The sequence below is a fragment of the Pseudophryne corroboree genome, chromosome 3 (assembly GCF_028390025.1).
Source record: "Pseudophryne corroboree isolate aPseCor3 chromosome 3, aPseCor3.hap2, whole genome shotgun sequence".
Classification (NCBI taxonomy): domain Eukaryota; kingdom Metazoa; phylum Chordata; class Amphibia; order Anura; family Myobatrachidae; genus Pseudophryne; species Pseudophryne corroboree.
The window spans coordinates 586412176-586437697 of record NC_086446.1 but is presented as its reverse complement, the minus strand read 5'-3'; the positions used below and the strand labels follow the sequence as shown (position 1 = coordinate 586437697).

The window sequence follows — 25522 nt, the reverse complement described above, 5'->3', positions numbered from 1 at the left end:
CGTCAATCCTTTCTAATTTTTCACCGTGACCGGGCAGTTCTTAGAACTCTCCCCGGTTATCTACCTAAGGTGGTGTCATCTTTCCATCTTAACCAAGAGATTGTGGTTCCGTCTTTTATCTCTTCTGGTTTGTCCTCCAAAGAGCGGGCTTTGGATGTGGTAAGTGCTCTCCGTATTTATGTGGAGAGGACTGCCTCTCTCAGGAGGTCAGATACCCTTTTTGTGCTTTTTGGTTTTTACAAATGTGGCTGGCCTGCTAATAAGCAAACCTTGGCCAGATGGATTAGAATGGTGATTGCACAAAGTCCATTCTACTCGGTCTGTTGGATTTTCTTGGGCGGTCCGCCGAGGTACGTCCGCTGAACAGTTGTGCAAGGCGGCTACGTGGTCCTCAGTGAACACGTTCATTAGGTTTTATGCCTTTGATACTTCCGCCTCCCAGGATGCTTTCTTTGGACGCCGGGTTCTTGTACCCGCTACGGTGCGTCCCCTCTTATGAGGAACTGCTTTAGGACATCCTCAATGTATTCCCTGTGTAATCCCAGTGTACCCCGCTGCAGAAAAGGAGATTTATGGTAGACTTACCATGGTTAAATCTCTTTCTGCGAGTTACACTGGATTCCACAGGGCGCCCACCTTGACGCACTTAGCTTCTATGGGTTTGTATGGCATTAGCCGCTGGTCCCTTCTCCTGTCGTTAGAATGTGGTTCTATGTGACTAACATCTGCCTTCTCTTTTACCTGCTACTTCATTGGACTGGTTAACGAAACTGAGCTCCAGTGCCTGGAGGTGGGGTTATAGAGGAGGTGGTGCAATGCATCCTGGGAACAGTCAAAGCTTTAGCCTGTTGGTGCCTCGGATCAAGATCCAACTCTACACCCCGATGTATTCCCTGTGGAATCCGGTGTACCTCGCAGAAAGAGATTTAACCATGGTAAGTCTACCATAAATCTCCTTATTTTTAATAATGTTATAACTAGTAGTAAAGGGACCCAGCATATGCCTAGCCACCACAGTCTGCCCCTCACTCTGTCCATCCCTGTCCCCCTCTTTCTAATGCTCCTCCTGACACCCCCTAACCCCGCGATTGTTGCTCACCCAGTTAATCCCCCTTTGTGTTCTCCAGCACATTTGGCAACCCCTGTGTATTCTACTCCATCCAACACACTCCCCTCCGTCCAAACTCCCACTTCCCTACTTACCTTGTTCCTAGTGGACAGCTGGGTCCTACCGTTCTGCGTCACTGGGTCTGTACCATCTCCCTCTCAGTGAAAACTATATGCATGTTGGAGACGGGACAATTATATAGATTATTGTTATTATTATCTTTTATTTAGAAGGTGCCACACTGTGTCCATGGCACCATACAGTGATATTATCTTGGTTGTTTAAGTAATTATCAGAGCATATGTAACAAAGCTTGGAGAGAGATAAAGTACCAGTCAGTCAGCTCCTGTTATTTTTCAAACACAGCCTGTAACATGACAGGAGCTAACTGGCTGGTACTTTATCTCTCTCCACATGCTATCTCTCCAAACTTTGATATATGTGCCCCATGGAGAGAGATAAAATAGCAACCAATGAGCTCCTGTCATTTTTCAAACACACCCTGTGACATGACAGATAGGATCTGATTGGTTGGTACTTTATCTCTACCCACTTTATCTCTTTCCAAGGCTTAGTAAATAGGCCCCCTAATATCTCTCCACTCTTTGATACATATGCCCCATAATCCTATCCACAGTCAATAGTTGTAAATGCAATTTAACACTGTTTAAGTAGAGGAATGACAGTCTCTGTGAGAGGTGGTAGATCTAAGCAACGTTGGCTTATTGACAAAGCAGTGTGTGCTCCCTTCAGGAACCTCTTTTTTTTCTTTATTGCAGAGCATTCCTGAAATTAGTGAGGATGAAATTGTAAGTGTTCCAGATGCCAAATATACCAAAGGAGAGTTTGAGGTAAGACTCTGCCTTTAGACCACTGCTTTCTCTCTCCCATACTGTACTATAGGATTTTTGGTAAAACATTATTTATTGTTGTTGGGTTTTTTTGTTTGTTATTGAAGCTTCACATGTGCCATAAAGCAAACAATACCAGTAAATAATGTCAAAACATAGCAGAATGGACAATAGCAAGGACATTCACAAACATAGCATTGTCATAGCAGGAAATATTCTTGTACAATAATAAAATTAAAGCAAGAAAGAATATTTCTGGAGGAGATAACCATAATGTCCCCAATTCAGTCTAAAGAGATAAGTTTGGCCTTAAATAGTAACAAAGCGGGTGCAGAAGAGTGATTCCACATCTGGAGTATAGCCTTATGGACTGTGGCACCGTTAGCCATCAATAATAGTCTACCCCCAGGAGTAATGCTGGGATGAGAAGGAATAATCCCAAAGATAGCACAGTCTGGTGCAAGTGACAAAAAGGTAACCAAGGAAACCTCTGCATAAGATTTAACCTGTAGCCATAAACTCTGAATCAAGGGGCATTGCCAAAGACAATAGTATAAATCAGCCAAAGGTTCCGTGTATCTCCAACAATTATGCATAGTCAATTGACCGATGACAAAGCCCCTATGAGGCGATAAGTAGGTTTCATACAAAACATTTAAAAACATCTCTGTGTACGTAGTAGAAGATAACAGTTTGCTGGCACGAACATGGGCTTTAAGCAGTTGATCTAGAGATAAATGTGGGACGTTAAGAAGCCAATGACAGAGGAGGGCACTATACTAAAGTGTCCAAAGGAATCTACCAATCTAATTCCGAAAAAGGTCCTGATCATAGAGTTTATGTGGTGCTGGGCTTGAAGGTACGCCAGAGGATAAGCCTCTAATATTTAAAATTTGGATACAGCCTCCTGGAACATGAAAGGCCTCTTAAGATCTGTATTCACCATACAAGCTATGGTAAATATCCCACTGGTAGATATCCCACTGACCTGCCAAATATTGAATGGCTAAGCAGCCCAACCATTTTGAATGTTTGGACTAGCTACAAATGGGAAAATCAAAGAATTATGGGCATTCTGTCCATATTTTCGCAAAGTAAAAGCCATAACCTTCTGGTACTCTAGAGTAATGGATTATCCTTTAGATGTGTTGCAGTTTCCAAATGTAGGAAGCTGGTGATGTCCCCCTTCCCCTAGAAACTCCCTGTCCAGAGTAAGGTTATTGTATATGTCCTGACTGTGTAACCAGTCTTTGAGATATTATAATATTGAAACGTAGGAATACAGCAGAAGGTTGGGGAAGTTACTAACTCCATTAACAACAGATTGCTGTAGTTTTACTAAGCTAATCCTAGGTCGCTTGTCATTCCAGATGACTTTACGGAACAGATAATTTATGTACTGAATATCCTTATGGTGCATAATGATAGGTAAAGCTTGGATTAGGTATAATAGTCTAGGGAAGGAAATCATTTTGATGAGACTAGCTCTCCCCATATAAGATAAGGGAGGTGTCTCCAGCATTCCAACTCAACAGACAAGGCTCTTATAGCAGTAGTAAAATGAAGGCTATATAGCCTATGGAGGTTTAGAGGAATCTGTACACCCACGTAGGTAAAATAGACCAATGTCCAGGAAATAGGTCTCATGTGTCTATGGCCCAGGAGGGCCAGAGGTTCCCAGCTAAAGTGCTGTTGATTTCCTGAGGTTGATTGAAAAGCAGGAAACCCCTTCAAAAGCCTTAAAAATAGACAATACCGGACCCAGAGAGACCGAAGGATTGGAAACATATAAAAGAATGTCGACTGCGAAGACTGTAACTTTGAATTCCCTGGTGCCAACCATGATACCTTCTGTAATAGTCTAAACAAGGGATCAATGGCCCAATTAAAAAGTAGGGAAGATGGTGAACACCTCTGCCGGGAACCGCGATACATGGTATGGGCGAACTCTTATAACCATCAACCAAAAGGAAAGTGGCAAGGGACTTGTACAGATAAAGAATCAGCCCAATGAACTCAGGTGCAAATTTCCAGTGCTGTAATAAAGCAATCACATGGACCCAAAGACTGTGACTGTGGGAGTGAGTAGAAGAAGAGGAATGCCAGAGTTGCAGCAATTCCCCTTCTCCGAATGTCTATTCCTCGCTAAACCCCAACTAGTTGTCTGTTAGGAAAGTAGAGAGAATAGAATGCAGTCGGTCTGCCATAATTTTGGCCAGCAGTTTAAATATCCGTAAGAAGGCATAAGACTCTACCAGCTGCGGATCCCTATCTGGCTAAGGTATGAGAACTGTATGTGCCTTGTTAAAGTACGGGAAAGATGTGTGATTATGCAATATATAATTAAAAAGTTCTACAAGTGCTTGGGAGATGTGGGGTGCTACGAATACTCGTTTGTCAGACCTTCGGGACCTGGGGACTTATGTAATTTTAGTTTTTAGATTGCCAGCTGAATCTCCTCAAGGGAAGTGCCCTGGGAGAGGGTTTCACTTTCAATCTCGGTAATGAATTTTCACAAGCATATGTTGGGGGATGGTTAAAAGCTGTCATTGCTCTGCAAATACAGTAACAAACCCTACTGGAAAGCTGCATGCTTTAGTACATACAGTATCTTGAGACCGCTTTTGTGGGACCAAGCCCATAGTTCATATATTGTTTGTATTATTCAGGCAGTTACAAGGAGCAAATAAAAATTATATAAAACTGCCAGGAAAGTATATTAGTGTTAACAAGGCATAATATACAGTCAGTGTTTCCCATTACGCAACCAAGAACACTGGTGTAGTTTTTGTACATTTTATTATCTACTGTATGTTCGTTTTCTAGCAACAGGTATATTTTGCCTATGTAGTAACTTAGATTTAACCTGTCTAGTAAGTGATGCCCATGCAAGGTTTCTGTCCTCCTTGAGCCCGCCTTAGGGCATTTACATTGTAGTTACATGTTTTACTTGCGTAATGAGTAACTGAAAGCAGCTGATTCCCAGAATAGTTCAATGTATTGGCTTGCCTTGGTTGTGTGCCTCTTGTAGCCTTTTCCAAAATAAGTCGGTGTTGATCTGTGGCCAACTGAGGCATGTATGTTGGCACTGTACCACACAAACCTCTGACAGATCAGAACATAAGAAAACAAAAGTTAGATTATCCAATTACTATTGAGCCAGCTACAATATATGCGTAAAATGTACCTCTGTATGAAATGAGTGAATGACCCAAATGTTTGTAAAAAGAAACAATACAAAGCAAAGTAAACAATGGAAAAGCCGAACCATTCCTGGAAAACTGCAAGTTCGGCAGTGGCTGACTCCTAATGGCCGAAAGACATATAAGCAAGGAGCTGTAACCTGTTAGTTTAGTTTTGAAGTATAGAAAGTTTCTTGCACAACCACATTACTGCTCTTTATTGTATTTGCCTTGTTGAGAACTCAATAGAGCCTTTCCTTTAAGTGGCAGATGATGTGGGTCATGACCTCAGCCATAATTATCAAAAGGGGAAATACCATCTTACAGCAGGCTATTTTAACTATTGCCAGACATTTTCATGCCACACACTTGGTGAAGAATTTGTGGTTGAGGCTACCATGTCAGCATGCACTGGGACTAATCCACATCTTACAATCTCACATCGTATTTAGCTTGATCCAGTGCCAGGTTCTATTTACTGCTGCAAGGATAATGCTCAGTGGAGATGTGCGGCAGGCCACAATAGGACCTCCAGCAGGCTACTTACAGGAAGTAGCCGTAAAAACACACGTTGCGCTTGAGTTTTCTGGCTTACTTGAGGAAAATTATATTTCTCCAACTTGTCTGTGTCTACATTAAAGCTGTACTGTAGCTACTACAAAGCTGTTGACCACTATGTCTAAAGACTTATGAGTTCTTGCATGCACATTGTTTTTAGAAAAACCCCTCATATATTTTTTTTTTAGAAGATTTCCTTAGTTTCTTTTCTGCCCTGGTACTGCACTACTCAAATCTCATTTAGCTTACTATTCCAGCTAACACCAATGTACTCTGATCTCTGTGACTGGATTTTTATGTAGAAATAAGAATACATGGTGTTCACCACTAGGGGGCATCCGGATGCACTAACTCAGTGGTTCATAAACCTTTTTGAATCACGGCACCCCTAGGCCAAATGTTTGTTACAGAGAAATTCAGATAAAAATATAAAACAAGTTGTGCTTATACAGTATGTCATTCTTAGGTTCAGTTATGTGGTGAGCGACAGGATATGCTTCTGTTTTTGTCCACATATTTTTGGATTGGAAGCCACCAGCTGTGGTTTTTGCCTGTTACATTGAATCATAAATAATTTGAATTGCATACCTCCCAACTGTCCCGATTTTCGCGGGACAGTCCCGTTTTTTGGGGACTGTCCCGCTGTCCCACCCGCGGGCCGCAGTGTCCCGCGGTGGGGGGGTCAGTTGGGAGGCTCTGTCAATCGCTGCTCTGCTTAGCAGAGCAGCGGTGAATAGACGCTGTGCGCATGTGCACAGCGTCTATTCAGTGGAGTCAGAGGGAGAGGGAGCATGCCAGCGGCTCACAGAGCGCTGGGCATGCCCCCTCAGTGACGAAAACGGGGGCGTGGGTCGCGATCGCGGGTCCTCTCGCGAAGCCACACCCCCTTTTCATAGACCACGCCCCTTTTTCGGGAGCGCGCACGACTTCGCAGCGCAAGTGTCCCGCTCCACAGAACAGTTACGTTGGGAGGTATGGAATTGGTCCTGGACCACCAGCCCAGGGCATCCCTGCAAGTGTGCCAAAGCACCCAGTTTGGGAACCACTGCGCAGACTAAACGTATTATACATATTATTAGCAGTTGTCTCTCGCTTTCGTCTTTTTTTATTAAACTGACCCGAAGTTAATTTTTCATTTATATGAATTAAAGAAATAATTAGTTCCCATTGTTAATTCACAGTGTAAGATCTGTGTAATTTCCAGATGCGTATCAATGCAAATAAACTGCAGATTGGTTTAATCTATTGTCTCCTGAGGAGACTTCATCCCTCTGATGTAGATCTAAAGGTTTCATATGTGTTGCTTCGATCAGTCCAGTGGTAACTGTAATGTGACCATGCCTTACATATGTATTTCAGGTAGTCATGAAGATTGTTCAGATACTGCCTGATGGGCACAAAATGAAGAAAGAAGTAGATATGGCACTTGACTGTGTTAGCGAAACTATGACTCCTATGCATTACCACTTGCGAGAGATCATTATAAGCACTTACCGGCAGGTGAGTAGTACTCTTATGTAGAGTACCCTCTTGGGGCCCACCCACATTCGTACCCAATGTACTCATTCATTCTGGGATTAAGATCTACAATACTAACACATGAGCACAAATTAAGATCTAGTCTGTGTATGCAAAATGTCACATACATATTTAGGAATGTATCCGTTAAAGCCTGATACAGAGATGTATGTTACTGCTGTCATAGCTGCTGTGCAAAAATATGGTAATGTTGCACCCGCCAGGATTTGTATTGAGTTTGACAGTTTCTCTGAACTGCCACTGACATACAAAGATGCATCCATCTGGTGAACATCGGTCAAACATCAACCTTCGGAATAGCCATATAGGCGCACAGACTGGCCACTGTGGTAAGACGCTACAGCTATTGTAACTGTGTACTGGATTGCAGTTGCAGGCACTTACATCCCCCCCCCCCCCCCACGTGTCACAGTCACAACACTGTTTATGTTACCGCCCATAAATGGTGCCTGACTGTCAGTGTAGCCATAAATCCTCACTGTGACTGTCGTAGTAAGGCCATCGCTGCACATGTGCTGTGTGACATATGGGTGGAAGCAAAAAATCTGGTCATTGCCACATCCGTGAAGTATTTCCACTTTTGCATACTTGAAAATGTTTCCTTTCTTCCGTAATTTGAAAGTGCCAGTGGCGATTCTCGGTTAACAAGGATAATGTATTATTGACTGGGAGATTTAGTGTCATATGTATTAATAATTGCTGAAGTGCCATGATTTTATTTGGTGTACATTGCGACAGGGATAATACTTTTTATATGATTATCCCCTCTATGTAGTAACTGTATCTCGCTGGGACTGCGGTAGAGATGAGCACTGTCCCAGCGGCTTACATCCCCAACATATCAAAGGAGTCTTTCACATCTTTAAAAGTCTCCTCCTGAAAACCTGACATTGGCCCTCATTCCGAGTTGTTCGCTCGGTAATTTTCTTTGCATCGCAGCGATTTTCCGCTAATTGTGCATGCGCAATGTTCGCACTGCGACTGCGCCAAGTAAATTTGCTATGCAGTTAGGTATTTTACTCACGGCATTACAAGGTTTTTTCTTCGTTCTGGTGATCGTAATGTGATTGACAGGAAGTGGGTGTTTCTGGGCGGAAACTGGCCGTTTTATGGGTGTGTGTGAAAAAACGCTGCCGTTTCTGGGAAAAACGCGGGAGTGTCTGAAGAAACGGGGGAGTGTCTGGGCGAACGCTGGGTGTGTTTGTGACGTCAAACCAGGAACGAAACTGACTGAACTGATCGCAGTTGCCGAGTAAGTCTGGAGCTACTCAGAAACTGCTAAGAAGTGTCTATTCGCAATTCTGATAATCTTTCGTTCGCAATTTTACTATGCTAAGATTCACTCCCAGTAGGCGGCGGCTTAGCGTGTGCAAAGCTGCTAAAAGCAGCTTGCGAGCGAACAACTCTGAATGACCACCATTATGCATGCACACAATGTCACTTTCCAGAGCCTGACAAAGGCATTGGGAGTGTTTGTTCCAACTTATAAAATCACTGAAACATTACTATACAGAAATTTTTCTGTACCCCGAGATGCAGAACGACTTTAATTTGATGAACACCACTTGCTTGCTATCATTTTTCAACAATTAATAAAAACTGCAAAAATTAATTTGACACTTTTTAACAACCCCCAGTACTTTCCTTATGGCCACCAGCAGCTTGCTATATGGTCCCGCTATCTCAGTTGTTACTTTTTGGGGGTCCGGATAGTTACCCCATCTTTTCATGCACTTCTCTCAGTTCACTTATTATAGAAAGGTCTCACAACCCCTGCCAAGGCTACCACAAATTGGCATTTCAAATTGGATCTCACAATTCTTGGGTGCACTCATTCGAGCAATGTGCGCGACTTTAATGATATTAACTCACTTTCACAAACTCACACTTAAATGGATTGATCCCACTGTGGTGTTGGTTTATGCAGAAGCATCCTCCATGGCATGTAAAGCAATGGCATATTCTTGGGATCCATTCTAAAAGGTTGAGTGATGGTGACTGGCAAGGCAGTGAAAATGACTATTTTCACATGGCTATTTGGCGATTTCCGCACATCTGCGCATGTGAGCAGGCACAAGGACTTAAACTGCGATTCGAGTCTAAATCCTAGTGGGCAGGGGGTGGGGAAGCCTGTATTGACCGGACCGTTTGCAGGGTGGGCCGCGGCGGCTGCGTGACATCACACGCAGCCGCTGCATCTTTCTCTGCAAGGCTGTGGAGGCAGAGGGCTACCCTAAGCATGTGAGTGCTTTGCTGTTTAGCGAAGCGCTCGCATTTTAGTGAGGGGGCAGGACCCGGCATGCGGGACGGCCTTGCCCTGTTCTGGGCAAACACCCCCCACCCCCCCCCGCATGCTAGTGGAATGAGTTGTAGTTTTGTGAATTTTTGCAAAACTACAACTCATGCTGAACTAGGACCTTAGTCAGGAATTGGTATAACCTCAGTGCTGTAAAGCAATATTACTAACCACTACATCATCGTACTGCCCATACTGTATAAACACGATGTAGACACTTACTCCTCTGCCTTATGTCTCGGTAATGTCACTGGTTCCTAGAGCATGGGTTTGCTGTACACAAAGGCTGTCTTTACTGCGCCACATTTACAAAGCACAGAAGGCAGCAGGCCCGCACAATTGCATGGGGTTAGAGGGAAAAAAGTTTCCAGGGCACCTGAAATCTGCACTTGCCATAGTACAGAGTTGAGCAGTTTTTGGGCTTTCTTTGCTAATTTCATAGTTCTGAAAAGCAGTGAAAAAAAATAAGATTAATTTTGTAGAACAAAATAAGAATAAAGGGTGGGAAGGTGTATTTTGGGGACATTTCTTATTGTGTACAAGGGCGCTCAGTCATGTGCACTCTGCAGATGGGCTAGAGTCTTGCACCAGCTTAAACCTGGGGTGGGTCTCCTCCAGTACTTTAATGACATGCTTCTCATCTCTTCCAGCTGCACTTTGGAGGAGAAGCCTATCTCTTAGCACCCAATGTGTAACAGTCCCTTTGATTTTATGAGAAACTTGGGGCCTAATTCAGCATGGAACGCATCTACAATGCGGTCGCATGCTGAAGCCCTTGTGCAGTGTGCGCACACATTGAGATGCGATGGCATCTCACTTATGCAAACGCCTCTGCCTGATTGATAGGAATAGTCGCACAACTACAACTCATGCTGAATTAGACCCTCAAGCCATAAATGAGGCTAAAACTGACCAGTATTTTAGGAGGAATTAAAGTTTAAAGCAATAAAAGATGTGTTTTTACAGTGGAAGAAGATTAGACTTTGATGTGCTGTTTACACTTCTGTAACTGTTTTGCTTGCTAGCGTTCCCAGGCGCACAGCTAGTTTGCGGATCGGAGATCAGACTTGCACCTTGTTATGCAAAAGACGAATAATCTAGGTGCATAGGTACAGAACACTGGTGAGCAGGACACTTATTTTTCTACCATGTACAGTAGCTAGATCAGCTACCAAGTTCTAGTACTCCTCTGTGCTATAATCCTGGTAACAGTGTACAGAATTTAATATCATTTTTAACAAAAGATTTTCTTGGCTGTCATACGGCAGATCCATATTGATGATCCTCATTACCAATGCTAATTAATGTGGCTTTGTGATACATTTTTCACAACACTTGCTGGTTCCAAGTCATTAATAGTTTCTTAGAAAGCATTGCTCTACATATCATTGATACCTCTAGTTATATCATGAAAAGTGAGTGAAGGGTGGAGGGCAGCATTACCATGCTCTCAAGTATCATCAGACTGCTCTCATTAGCTGCCAGTTGTTGGCACCGCTCTAATCCGCTTCAGTGCTCACAATACCGGTGCACCTGTTGAAGATATCCAGTATGAGTCATGTCTCATGCTTCCCAGTCCTGAATGCTGTTCTATAGTTTGCCTTCATCGTGCCACATGAAAAATGAGCAGGTGGTCTAGAATGATTCATCGCAAAGATATTCAATATTAGCTGCCAATTTGGGATTTATGAATGGCTGCATGTTGGCTATTGACAGCTGTTTCATGCAAATCAACGGGTGTCTGGCATAGATTTAGGTTTCAGATTGATATTCATGTCTTTCTCTGTGGGTCCAGAGAGGTCTGTAAATGATCAGACTTGGCATTGACCGTATTTCTTTTGTAAGTGAGAATCACAAGGTGCAGGTTTATTCCTTGAAAGAAATACCTGGTACCGTGGTATGGCTAATCTTGCTGGGTCACAATGGCTTTTCATCTATTCTCTGCATATATGTGTTTCCCTATAGGCGGAGGATGCCTATTTTATAGTGCAGTGCATAAAAATGACTCCTCGTCGTCATAGTGTATACAGTACCACAGATTCCCCAGGGCTGTACAATCAAAATATGAACAGAACAAAATACAAATAAGTAAAGGGTGAGAGCATCAGTAAAAACTAATGCAAATATGTAAGAAAACACAGCTAGAACAAAGGCAAACATTCCAAGTGGATGAGGAGACATGGGGGCAGGGAGGGCCATGTTCATATGAGCTTATTTAAGAGGCGCAGGAAGGCAAATTGAGGCATTAGAGTGGAGGGATTCAAGTGGATGGGGCAAGAGCCAGGAGTAGTTTAGGTGTGGAAGAGAAGGAGTGGTAGGGGCAGACAGAATAACAGTAGGGGGGTAGTTTAGGTGTGGAAGAGAAGGAGTGGTAAGGGCAGACAGAATACAGAATAACAGTAGGGGGGTAGTTTAGGTGTGGAAGAGAAGGAGTGGTAGGGGCAGACAGAATAACAGTAGGGGGGGGGGGTAGTTTATGTGTGGAAGAGAAGGAGTGGTAGGGGCAGACAGAATAACAGTAGGGGGGTAGTTTAGGTGTGGAAGAGAAGGAGTGCTAGGGGCAGACAGAATAACAGTAGGGGGGGTAGTTTAGGTGTGGAAGAGAAGGAGTGGTAAGGGCAGACAGAATACAGAATAACAGTAGGGGGGTAGTTTAGGTGTGGAAGAGGAGTGGTAGGGGCAGACAGAATAACAGTAGGGGGGGTAGTTTAGGTGTGGAAGAGAAGGAGTGGTAGGGGCAGACAGAATAACAGTAGGGGGGGTAGTTTAGGTGTGGAAGAGAAGGAATGGTAGGGGCAGACAGAATAACAGTAGGGGGGGTAGTTTAGGTGTGGAAGAGAAGGAGTGGTAGGGGCAGACAGAATAACAGTAGGGGGGGTAGTTTAGGTGTGGAAGAGAAGGAGTGGTAGGGGCAGACAGAATAATAGTAGGGCGGTAGTTTAGGTGTGGAAGAGAAGCAGTGGTGGGGCAGACAGAATAACAATAGGTGGGGGTAGTTTAGGTGTGGAAGAGAAAAAGTGGTAGGGGCAGACAGAATAACAGTAGGGGGGGTAGTTTAGGTGTGGAAGAGAAGGAGTGGTAAGGGCAGACAGAATACAGAATAACAGTAGGGGGGTAGTTTAGGTGTGGAAGAGAAGGAGTGGTAGGGGCAGACAGAATAACAGTGGGGGGGGGGGTAGTTTAGGTGTGGAAGAGAAGGAGTGGTAGGGGCAGACAGAATAACAGTAGGGGGGGTAGTTTAGGTGTGGAAGAGAAGGAGTGGTAGGGGCAGACAGAATAACAGTAGGGGGGGTAATTTAGGTGTGGGAGAAGGAGTGGTAGGGGGCAGACAGAATAACAGTGGGGGTAGTTTAGGTGTGGAAGAGAAGCAGTGGTGGGGCAGACATAATAACAGTAGGGGGGGTAGTTTAGGTGTGGAAGAGAAGGAGTGGTAGGGACAGACAGAATAACAGTAGGGGGGGTAGTTTAGGTGTGGAAGAGAAGGAGTGGTAGGGGCAGACAGAATAACAGTGGGGGGGTAGTTTAGGTGTGGAAGAGAAGGAGTGGTAGGGGCAGACAGAATAACAGTAGGGGGGGTAGTTTAGGTGTGGAAGAGAAGGAGTGGTAGGGGCAGACAGAATAACAGTAGGGGGGTAGTTTAGGTGTGGAAGAGAAGGAGTGGTAGGGGCAGACAGAAAAACAGTAGGGGGGTAGTTTAGGTGTGGAAGAGAAGGAGTGGTAGGGGCAGACAGAATAACAGTAAGGGGGGTAGTTTAGGTGTGGAAGAGAAGCAGTGGTGGGGTAGGCATAATAACAGTAGGGGGGGTAGTTTAGGTGTGGAAGAGAAGCAGTGGTGGGGCAGACAGAATAACAGTAGGGGGGGTAGTTTAGGTGTGGAAGAGAAGGAGTGGTAGGGGGCAGACAGAATAACAGTGGGGGGGGTAGTTTAGGTGTGGAAGAGAAGGAGTGGTAGGGGCAGACAGAATAACAGTAGGGGGGGTAGTTTAGGTGTGGAAGAGAAGGAGTGGTAGGGGCAGACAGAATAACAGTAGGGGGGGTAGTTTAGGTGTGGAGGAGAAGGAGTGGTAGGGGCAGACAGAATAACAGTGGGGGTAGTTTAGGTGTGGAAGAGAAGGAGTGGTAGGGGCAGACAGAATAACAGTAGGGGGGGTAGTTTAGGTGTGGAAGAGAAGGAGTGGTAGGGGCAGACAGAATAACAGTAGGGGGGGTAGTTTAGGTGTGGAGGAGAAGGATTGGTAGGGGCAGACAGAATAACAGTGGGGGGGTAGTTTAGGTGTGGAAGAGAAGGAGTGGTCGGGGCAGACAGAATAACAGTAGGGGGGGTAGTTTAGGTGTGGAAGAGTAGGAGTGGTAGGGGCAGACAGAATAACAGTAGGGGGGGTAGTTTAGGTGTGGAAGAGAAGGAGTGGTAGGGGGCAGACAGAATAACAGTGGCGGGGGGTTAGTTTAGGTGTGGAAGAGAAGGAGTGGTAGGTGCAGACAGAATAACAGTAGGGGGGTAGTTTAGGTGTGGAAGAGAAGGAGTGGTAGGGGCAGACAGAATAACAGTAGGGGGGGTAGTTTAGGTGTGGAAGAGAAGGAGTGGTAGGGGCAGACAGAATAACAGTAGGGGGGGTAGTTTAGGTGTGGAAGAGAAGGAGTGGTAGGGGCAGACAGAATAACAGTAGGGGGGTAGTTTAGGTGTGGAAGAGAAGGAGTGGTAGGGGGCAGACAGAATAACAGTAGGGGGGTAGTTTAGGTTGTTATGGGGAAACGGATATGACAGATATCGAGGGGAGGGCAAGGAGCATGAGTTGTATTCTGGAGGTAATATGTAAACAGTGGAGGACACTGCAGAAGACGGACATGAGAGAGGAGGATTATGCTGCTGCATTTAGGGCATATAACAATAAGCAAGGCCAGGATAGTTTCAGTCATAGACACTTAAAGTTCAAACTTATACTTAGTATACGCACACATGCACACTCACATGATACACACGCATATAATGCATTACTTAAATAATACATAAAGTATAATATTCTGTAGCTGGCACTCCTCCCAGACTAACAACAGAAACATGGGGGTAAATTTACTAAACTCCCGATTTTGACCGAGATGCCGTTTTTTCATCAAAGTGTCATCTCGGTAATTTACTAAGCAATAATCACGGCAGTGATGAGGGCATTCGTAATATTTTGAAGTCCTAGGAATAAAATCACGAATGAATACACCATCGGTCAAAACGCGGCTGTTTAAGTATGAATCTCGGTCATTTACTAAGAAGTGCAAAGCAAAAAAAAACAAACACTGCCGTGAAAAATTACAACTCGTAAAAAAGTGCTAAAAAAAACCAGACCTTTTTTTTTTATTCGTGATTGGATAGGCATGCACGGATCCATGAGATCCGTGCATGTATATCAGTGGGAAGGGGTGGGAAAGTGCTTATTTTTTCAAAAAAAATTGCGTGGGGTCCCCCCTCCTAAGCATAACCAGCCTCGGGCTCTTTGAGCCGATCCTGGTTGCAGAAATATGGGTAAAAAAATGACAGGGGTTCCCCCATATTTAAGCAACCAGCATCGGGCTCTGCGCCTGGTCCTGGTTCCAAAAATACGGGGGACAAAAAGAGTAGGGGTCCCCCGTATTTTTAAAACCAGCACCGGGCTCCACTAGCTGGACAGATAATGCCACAGCCGGGGGTCACTTTTATATAGTGCCCTGCGGCCGTGGCATCAAAAATCCAACTAGTCACCACTGGCCGGGGTACCCTGGGGGAGTGGGGACCCCTTCAATCAAGGGGTCCCCCCCCCCAGCCACCCAAGGGCCAGGGGTGAAGCCCGAGGCTGTCCCCCCCCATCCAATGGGCTGCGGATGGGGCGGCTGATAGCCTTTGTTGTAAAAGAAAAGATATTGTTTTTAGTAGCAGTACTACAAGTCCCAGCAAGCCTCCCCCGCATGCTGGTACTTGGAGAACCACAAGTACCAGCATGCGGCGGAAAAACGGGCCCGCAGGTACCTGTAGTAGTACTACTACTAAAAAAATACCCAAAAAAACACAAGACACACACACCGTGAAAGTATAATTTTATTACATACATACACACATACATACATACTTACCTTATGTTCCCACGCAGGTCGGTCCTCTTCTCCAGTAGAATCCAAGGGGTACCTGTTGAAGAAATTATACTCACGAGATCCAGGGGTCCAGGGTCCTCGGGGAATCCAGGTGTAATCCACGTACTTGAAAAAAATAACAAAACGGACACCCGAGCCACGTACTAAAAGGGGACCCATGTTTGCACATGGATCCCCTTTTCCCGACTGCCAGAAACCCAATCTGACTGATGTCTAAGTGGGTTTCTACAGCCAATCAGGGAGTGCCACGTTGTAGCACTCTCCTGATCGGCTGTGTGCTCCTGTACTGAGTGACAGGCGGCACACGGCAGTGTTACAATGTTGCGCCTATGCGCTCCATTGTAACCAATGCTGGGAACTTTCTGCCCTGCGGTTGACCTAAAGTGACGTCACCGCTGAGCAAGAAAGTTCCCAGCATTGGTTACAATGGAGCGCATAGGCGCTACATTGTAACACTGCCGTGTGCCGCCTGTCACTCAGTACAGGAGCACACAGCCGATCAGGAGAGTGCTACAACGTGGCACTCCCTGATTGGCTGAAGAAACCCACTTAGACATCAGTCAGAGTGGGTTTCTGGCAGTCGGGAAAAGGGGATCCATGTGCAAACATGGGTCCCCTTTTAGTGCGTGGCTCGAGTGTCCGTTTTGTTATTTTTTTCAAGTACGTGGATTACACCTGGATTCCCCGAGGACCCTGGACCCCTGGATCTCGTGAGTATAATTTCTTCAACAGGTACCCCTTGGATTCTACTGGAGAAGAGGACCGACCTGCGTGGGAACATAAGGTAAGTATGTATGTATGTGTGTATGTATGTAATAAAATTATACTTTCACGGTGTGTGTGTCTTGTGTTTTTTTGGGTATTTTTTTAGTAGTAGTACTACAGGTACCAGCGGGCCCGTTTTTCCGCCGCATGCTGGTACTTGTGGTTCTCCAAGTACCAGCATGCGGGGGAGGCTTGCTGGGACTTGTAGTACTGCTACTAAAAACAATATATTTTCTTTTACAACAAAGGCTATCAGCCCCCCCATTCGCAGCCCATTGGATGGGGGGGGACAGCCTCGGGCTTCACCCCTGGCCCTTGGGTGGCTGGGGGGGGGGACCCCTTGATTAAAGGGGTCCCCACTCCCCCAGGGTACCCCGGCCAGGGGTGACTAGTTGGATTTTTGATGCCACGGCCGCAGGGCACTATATCAAAGTGACCCCCGGCTGTGGCATTATCTGTCCAGCTAGTGGAGCCCGGTGCTGGTTTTAAAAATACGGGGGACCCCTACTCTTTTTGTCCCCCGTATTTTTGGAACCAGGACCAGGCGCAGAGCCCGATGCTGGTTGCTTAAATATGGGGGAACCCCTGTCATTTTTTTACCCATATTTTTGCAACCAGGATCGGCTCAAAGAGCCCGAGGCTGGTTATGCTTAGGAGGGGGGACCCCACGCAATTTTTTTTAAAAATTTTACAGTGTTTAATTAAAAAAAAAAAAAAAAATTGAACCCCAGCACGGATCACACAGATCCGGCCGAGATTAATTGTAAAAAAGTCGGCAGTGTTTTGCTAATCACTGCCGTAAAAAACACAAAAAAAACACGAATGACATCGACATCGGAAGAAAAGAAAAACCCGAATACGACAGCTTAGTAAATCCATCGTAACAAATTCAAAAAGTTGCAGTTTTACACTTTCGATGTCATTCGTGATTGAACTTTGACCTGAAACGGGAAAATACGAATCTTAGTAAATTTACCCCATGGTTGTAGATGATGCAACTGCAGTTTTTCCAGTCTGATTTGTACACATCCATGTCATCTCTGCAGTTTTCCACTAACCCTTTCCCGACAGTTACTGTAGCTTGGGAGCAGAAACAGTTCTCAGGAACCACATTGCTATTAAGCTTGGGGCAGAGCCTTTCTATTAGTGAGTGGCAGGGCAGTTTATGTGACTTCTGCCTGGAGCTCTCCTGTAAAGTGTTTGATAGAATTTAACATTCAGCTTCATGACATTCACTTGCAGAAAAGAGGCAAAAAGAAAACCTTCCAGGGACTGTACCAATAAAAGATGTCATTAATTAATTGCGCCTAGCCAGTGGTGGTTCCAGGTAAGGTGATCACACATCTGGAGGTGACCAGCAGCAAGTTGCAGAGAAAGGATCCTGCCACCCGACCTTATGGTTGGTGGAATTGGTCATCCACCAATCAGAGTGCAGCAGGTGCTATCCTGAATGGACTATGAGTCCATATTAAATCAGAATTCTGTCAGAGTGAGTTTTGTGTTTGTATTATGTTTTGCATACCAGAGCAGTAGGGAACCCATGCTGGATTATGTCTCAAGTGAGCTGGTTTGTTTTAGAGGCTAAATAATTATTAGAATGTGTTTGCCTAAATTTAATTACCGGTATAAATGCAAAAATAAATTATCTATTTTATGGCCAATAGAGACATCCTTCTGTCTCAACAGATTCGGTAAGAAATACGGGCAGTTGGGATTCCGGCGGTCAGGAGACCGACGCCGGGATCCCGACAGCTGGAATCTCGAAGGCTAGCGCAGCGAGTCCACTTGCGGGCTCACTGTGCTCACCACTCTTTGGGCCCGGTGGCAAGCTTTGCGTGGCAATGACACTATTATATTCCCCCGTGGCGTGTGCAGCCACACCATTATTTCTGCAGCGGAGTACATCGGGGTGTAGAGTTGGATCTTGATCCGAGGCATCAACAGGCTAAAAGCTTTGATCGTTCCCAGGATGCATAGCGCAGCCTCCTCTATATCCCCGCCTCCAGGCACTGGAGCTCAGTTTGTAAGTTTATGCCTGCAGTGCAGGCAGCTAACAGGGAGGACTGCGCTGGCCAGCCCTGAAAAGAGCTTTTACAGAAGATAGAAGACTTCAAGGGCCGCAGCGTAGGCACTTACAAGTGCTTTATGTAATTCTGACATATGATGCTGCGGCTCCCTCACCTCCCACGGTGGCGCTGTATACTCCCGCGCCCTGGTTTCCGAGTACTTACAGCGAAGGGCTCTGGTTTTCTTTAGGGCACACACACTTGCCGCTGCGCTCCAGGATCGTGTGGCCTCATCAAGGGAGGAGGTAAGAGGGTCCCCCAGGTGGGACCTGCTGGAAATCGCGATCCAGCGCGGTCTCTAGGAGACGGACCACGCGCGCTGGCGTGGACACTGTGGCCGTACAGGGACCACACTAGACCACCAGGGCAAGGGCACGGGACAGATTCCATAAAAATCCGTTTTACTAAGGCCCGCAGTACCCGGTGGTTAAGTCCAGCAAGGGGATACGGCTCTGACCTGTAGCCCCTCCCCCAGCCCCAGCTCCATTTACTGCTAATGTTCCCACCATGGAGCTGCTTCTCTCTGTCTCCCTCACTTCCTGTCAGCATTTGGGCGCCATTACACACATGCTGAGCTGATTCTGGGACTGCTGTGCAATGTCTCCTCTGTAAAGCCGCCTGCATCATCAGCGCTGTGCATTTACAGGACACTTAAGTATTCTACATGTAATTTAGACAGTGTTAGTTAAGTACAAGTGCATACATTCAGGGATATTTAGTACAAGTACCCTGTGATATACATCCAGTCTTTACTGTGCATTGTTATATCTATATATCTACATAGCTTTACTTAGTATAGCAGTTAGTATTGCTAGTCCAGTGCAGTTTTATTGTTGTTTGTAATAATTTCTGCATTGTACATGTGACTGTGTGTGTGTGTGCCAGTAGCTGCTGTGTGATCTCTATTCCGTGTATATCACACATATTGCTATCCCTATATTCTGTACCCTGAGGGGGGCATATAATATAGTGTTTCACAGGATATACTCTTTTGGTATTTTTCTCTGTGTATTACAGTCACCATATACCTCTTAAGTCTTCTGTGTGCGCTCTGCTTGCAGTCACACTATACAGGGGATTTTTGTCAGGTATTTTGTCTGCCTATATTGTACTACTTCACCCTATGGTTGCACTTTCATATAATGTCAGCTAAACAGGGTGATAGTTCCGTGGCTGATCCTGCACCATGCAGTGCTAATGCCATGGATTTCTCTGAAGAAAATAGTGCAGCTGAGGGTTCAGGTACTGGGGGTTTTATACCCCTCAGACAGTCTGCAGCAACGGGGGAAAATCAAGACCCGCCGTGGGCTACCTTCTCTAATTTACGGACTACGCTAGTAACTAGACTTGCGCCCCATATGGGACCTCCTGTGCCATTACAGACACATATTGTCCCTGCAGTTAATCCGCCATGGGCAGATACTCTGTCCTCTCAGATACAGCAATTAAATCAGTCTTTGGCTAAGCAAAATCCTAACCCTCGCCCAACTAAGACCGAGGGGTCATCTAAGCCGGCCATTACTTCCTCACAATCTACACATGTTTCGGATACTTCATCCGATGAAGATGGCGCATATACTGACCCCTCAGACACTGATGCAGATGCTTCTGATAGGGAATCCATGACACAAGTGGATGTTCCTGATCTCTTGGAGCTATCAGGCTGATTCTTCAAAGTGATGGTGAAGAAGAACTTCCGGCTACCTCTCTGAAACCAGATAAATTTAAGCGACTGAAGGTTACTAAATTAGTTTTACCCCATTCTGTCCACTTAGTTGACATACGTCTGGAATCCTAGGAGTATCCAGGAAAGAGATTCTCCCAGACAAAAAGATTCTAGCTCGTTATTCCCTCGCTGCAGAGTTAAGTAAAAATTGGGAATCACCGCCGCCGGTGGACTCACGAGTCGTACGCCTGGTGGTGTCATCTGCTCTGCTGGTCACTACCGTCACCTCTCTGAAGGAACCGACGGATAAGCATGTGGAGGGTTTTTTGAAGTCTATTTACACTCTTGCTGGAGCTCTGCATAGGCCTACTTATTGCGGCCTCTTGGGCTGCTAAAGCTATAGAGGCCTAGGTTCAGGAAGTGGAAGCGGAACGACCGTCTAATTTTCCTGATAATGCTAGACAGTGTCTTTCATATATTATTACAGCCTCACATTATATTCAGGAGGCGGCATCTGATGCAGGTATCCTGGCGACCAAAGCGTCTACTACGTCTATTCTGGCTCGCCGGATCCTCCGGTTGCGGCCCTGGTCTGTAGATCTGGACTCTAAAAAGACCTTGGAGGTGATCCCTTTTAAGGGAAACATACTTTTTGGGGAAGATCTCAACAAGATCGTTGTTGACTTAGCATCTGCTAAGACTGCATGTCTGCCTAGTACTGCTCCTGCGGTTCCGAAGGCTAAGAGTACTTCCTTTCATTTCTTTTGACCTCCAGGTAAAGCAAAGGGTCAGGCGTACCTGAAACAGGCTCGCACTTCCAAATCCACTAAGCCCAAACCTAAACCTGCCTGGTATGCCCGTCAGCCTGCTTCCAAAACAGACGAGCCTGCTGCATGACGGGGCGGGCCTCCCCCTGGGGGATCCCAGGGTGGGAGGCCGACTTCTACGGTTTGCCCAGGTATGGTTACAGACCACTTCAGACACCTGGGTGAGGGAAGTCGTCACTCACAGTTACGCCATCTCTTTCAGGAAACGTCCCCCTCACCAGTTTTGCTCAACAAACATCCATTCGAATCCGGTAAAAGCAAAAACTCTCCATCTGGTGGTACAATCCCTTCTGGACACAGGAGTGATAGTGCCGGTCCCTCTGATACAGAGAGGCAGGGGGTACTATTCAACGCTGTTCCTGGTTCCGAAGCCGAATGGGTCTTCCATGCCCATTCTCAACCGCAAGTCTTTGAACAAATTTGTGAAAGTTTCCAAATTCCATATGGAAACTCTTCGCTCTATTGTTCTGGCGTTGGAGCCCAAGGACTATATGGTATCCCTGGACATACAGTATGCTTACCTGCATATACCTATTGCAGTGTCGCATCAGCAATACCTGCGGTTTGCTATTGGCAACCTACATTTTCAGTTCCAGGCCTTACCTTTTGGTCTGACCACGGCTTCAAGAATTTTCACCAAGGTCATGGCGGTCATGACGGCTCTGCTCCCCCGTCAGGGTATCAGTATCCTGCCGTATCTGGACGACTTGTTGATCCTGGCGAGCTCTCCAGAGGTTCTCCTTCGTCATCTGGAACTGACTGTCCAATTCCTGCAGGCCCACGGGTGGCTCATCAACTGGAAGAAATCTTCCCTGGTCCCTGCTCAGAGCATGGTGCACCTGGGAGCACTATTGGACACTAACATGTTTTTGTCTCCGGAGAAGGTCCTGAAACTTCAGGACAAGATAAGATGCTTCCTATCCTGCCCACGTGTGTCGATACATTCGGCAATGCAAGTACTAGGTCTCATGGTGTCGGCTTTCGACATGGTAGAGTACTCTCAATTTCTCTCCAGCCCTCTACAGAGATTAATCCTTTCCAAATGGGATGGCCTGCCTCACCGGATCAGGACTCACATGATCTCCTTGACTCCGGAGGTCCACCTGTCACTGACCTGGTGGCTACAGGACCAGCAACTGAGCAGGGGTCGTCCCTTCTGGAACTCCAACTGGGTCCTTCTGACGATGGATGCCAGTCTGTGGGGTTGGGGCGCGGTGTTGGAGCAATACTCTCTTCAGGGTCGGTGGACCAGAGAGGAGTCTCTTCTCCCGATAAACATTCTGGAATTTCGGTCAGTGTTCAATGTGTTGACACTAGCCCTGCCTCTGGTACAGAACAGGCACAGGTACAGTCAGACAACGCCACCACGGTGGCGTGCATAAATCATCAAGGCAGCACTTGAAGCCACATGGCAATGAAGGAAGTTTCAAGGATTCTTCAATGGGCGGAACGCTATCTGCCAGCCATATCGGCAGTGTTCATTCCGGGAGTCCTCAACAGGGAAGCGGACTTCCTCAGTCAGGACGTACACACCGGAGAGTGGAGCCTTCATCCGGAAGTCTTTCAACTCTTAGTGGACAAGTGGGGCCTACCAGATGTAGACCTGATGGTATCTCGACACAATCACAAGGTTCCGGTCTTCGGAGCAAGGACAAGGGATCCTCAAGCAGCGTTCGTGGGCGCACTGGCAATTCCATGGAACTTTCAGCTGCCGTATGTGTTCCCTCCGGTGTCACTTCTGCCCAGGGTAATACGGAAGTTCAAGCAAGAAGGAGGAATACTACTTCTAATCGCTCCAGCGTGGCCCAGACGGCATTGGTTCTCAGACCTGCAGGGTCTCTCGATAGAGCATCCTCCTCTACTTTTACAGCGCCCAGACCTCCTTGTTCAGGGCCCTTGTGTCTACCAGGATTTGGCCCGGCTGGCTTTGACGGCGTGGCTCTTGAAGCTTCAGTACTGAGGGCCAAAGGTTTTTCTGAGGCGGTCATTCAAACTATGTTGAAGGCCCGTAAACCTGCTTCTGCTCGGATTTATCATAGGGTTGGGAATTCTTATTTCGCCTGGTGTGCGACTAACAATTATGATGTCTACAAGTTCAGCACTGCCAAACTTTTGGCTTTCCTGCAACAGGGCCTGGACTTCGTCTGGCCTCCCTCAAGGTTCATATTTCTGCCTTATCGATATGGTTTCAGAGAAAAATTGCGACTCTGCCTGCTGTTCATACATTCACTCAGTGTGTTTTATGGATTCAACCTCCCTATGTCCCTCCTGTGGCTCCTTGGGATTTGTTGGTTGTTCTGGATGCTTTACAAGAGTCTCCGTTTGAACCTCTTGAGTCTGTGGACCGTAAGTGGCTTACTCTTAGGGTCTTGTTTTTGCTGGCTATTGACTCTGCTAGATGGGTTTCAGACTTGGGTGCCTTGTCCTGTCGGTCACCCTTTCTGATTTTTCACAGTGACCGGGCGGTTCTTCGAACTTGCTCTGGTTATCTGCCTAAGGTGGTGTCATCTTTCCACCTTAACCAAGAGATTGTGGTTCCCGCATTTACCTCGCCTGGTTTATCCTCCATGGAGCGGTCTTTAGATGTGGTACGGGCTCTACATATTTTTGTGAAGAGAACAGCTTTGCTCAGGAGATCTGATTCTCTCTTTGTTCTTTTTGGTTTTCACAAACGTGGCTGGCCTGCTAATAAGCAGACCTTGGCCAGATTGATTAGAATGGTGATTGCACATGCTTATGTACAGGCTGGCCTTCCAGCTCCTGCTACCATCAAGGCCCATTCTACTCGGTCTGTTGGACCTTCTTGGGTGGCCCGCCGTGGTGCGACATTTGAACAATTGTGCAAGGCGGCTACGTGGTCCTCAGTGAACATGTTCATAAGGTTCTATGCCTTCGATACTTCCGCCTCCCAGGATGCCTCCTTTGGACGCCAGGTTCTTGTGCCCGCTACAGTGCGTCCCCTCCCATAAGGAACTGCTTTAGGACATCCCCGATGTAATTCCCTGTGGAATCACAGTGTACCCCGCTGCAGAAAAGGAGATTTATTGTAAGAACTTGCCTTTGTTTAATCTCTTTCTGCGAGGTACACTGGATTCCAAAGGGCGCCCACCCTGACGCACTTAGCTTCTTTGGGTTTGTATGGCATTAGCCACTGGTACCTTCTCCTGCCATGAGAATGTAGTGTATGTGGCTACTAACTGTTGTTGTCTCTTTTACCGGGTTCACTACGATATGCCGGCGGTCGGGCTCCCGGCGACCAGCATACCGGCGCCGGGAGCCCGACCGCCGGCTTACCGACAGTGTGGCAAGCGCAAATGAGCCCCTTGCGGGCTCGCTGCGCTCGCCACGCTACGGGCACGGTGGCGCGCTAACACGCTATTTTATTCTCCCTCCAGGGGGCTAGTGGACCCCCGCGAGGGAGAATAAGTGTCGGTATGCCGGCTGTCGGGATCCCGGCGCCAGTATACTGTGCGCCGGGATCCCGTCAGTCGGCATACTGAAGACCACCCCTTGTACCTGCTACTGCATTGGACTGGTTAACCAAACTGAGCTCCAGTGTCTGGATGCGGGAATATAGAGACGGCGGCGCTATGCATCCTGGGAACAGTCAAAGCTTTTAGCCTGTTGGCGCCTCTGATCAAGATCCAACTCTACACCCTGATATAATTCCCTGTGGAATCCAGTGTACCTCGCAGAAAGAGATTTAACAAAGGTTAGTTCTTACCATAAATCTCCTTATTTCCCCATACCGGGCTTGTTTTGGGCTTCCAACCGCCGGCATTTCCCTGGCTGACGGGATTCCGGTGACGGTATCCTGACCGCCGGGATCCCAACAGCCGGTAAATTAACTGCATCCCGTTTCAACTAGGAAAGGTTTATGGACTATAGTCAAAAGAATTACTTGAAATATTCAAAGTTTCAACAAACGCTACCTACAATAGAAATTCCAAGTGCATTTCACTCACACAGCTTTGTTATTTTTATTTTTACTCAAATTATTTTTCTTCTTTCTTAAGAAGTGAAACACTGTTGTGTATTGCGCAGTTTAGTGGGAACGGCTAAACCACACAGTGTATGTGAGTTTTGGAAGGGGGGTGACATACCTCTAAGAGTTGACATCTCTGTCTGTTTTGAGTTGATGACCATCTGTGCAGTGGGCATGGTGAATCTTCTGAAATATATCACCACATCGGTGACAAGTTCACCTTTTATATAATAAAAATTATTTAGAACTAACAACTATTAATTACTATCTAAATCTTTAAAGCTGAACTCAGTCCAGGATCCAAATAGACAACCATATTCAAGGCTCTGTTGTGCCCTTATCTGCATGAGGAAGTAAAACATACAGAAATGGTCATTTTCTTCATTTCCTCAGAACTCGCTGATACCTGTCCCTGCTGTCTGTACTATCAGTGCAATTACCTGCTGGCTGATCACAGGCACTTCCAAACCTCTGCTTCTGATAAAAGGCCTGCTGCACTGAAAGACACAATAAGGCTTTATTACAAGGTTCCTAACTTGGCTTTCCTTCTTTCCTTGTCACT

At 46.2% G+C, this 25522-nt stretch overlaps 1 protein-coding gene across 4 annotated transcripts in view; it reads left to right on the top strand.

The window, feature by feature from the left end:
* The window catches only part of PALD1 (phosphatase domain containing paladin 1), a 492251-nt gene that overhangs the window by 328649 nt on the left and 138080 nt on the right, over positions 1 to 25522 (top strand). For all 4 annotated transcript variants that reach the window (XM_063961440.1, XM_063961441.1, XM_063961442.1 and 1 more), the window contains 2 exons: positions 1888 to 1959; positions 7059 to 7199. In XM_063961440.1, coding sequence (XP_063817510.1) covers positions 1888 to 1959; positions 7059 to 7199 — 213 coding nt within the window. The remainder of the gene's footprint in view (positions 1 to 1887; positions 1960 to 7058; positions 7200 to 25522) is intronic.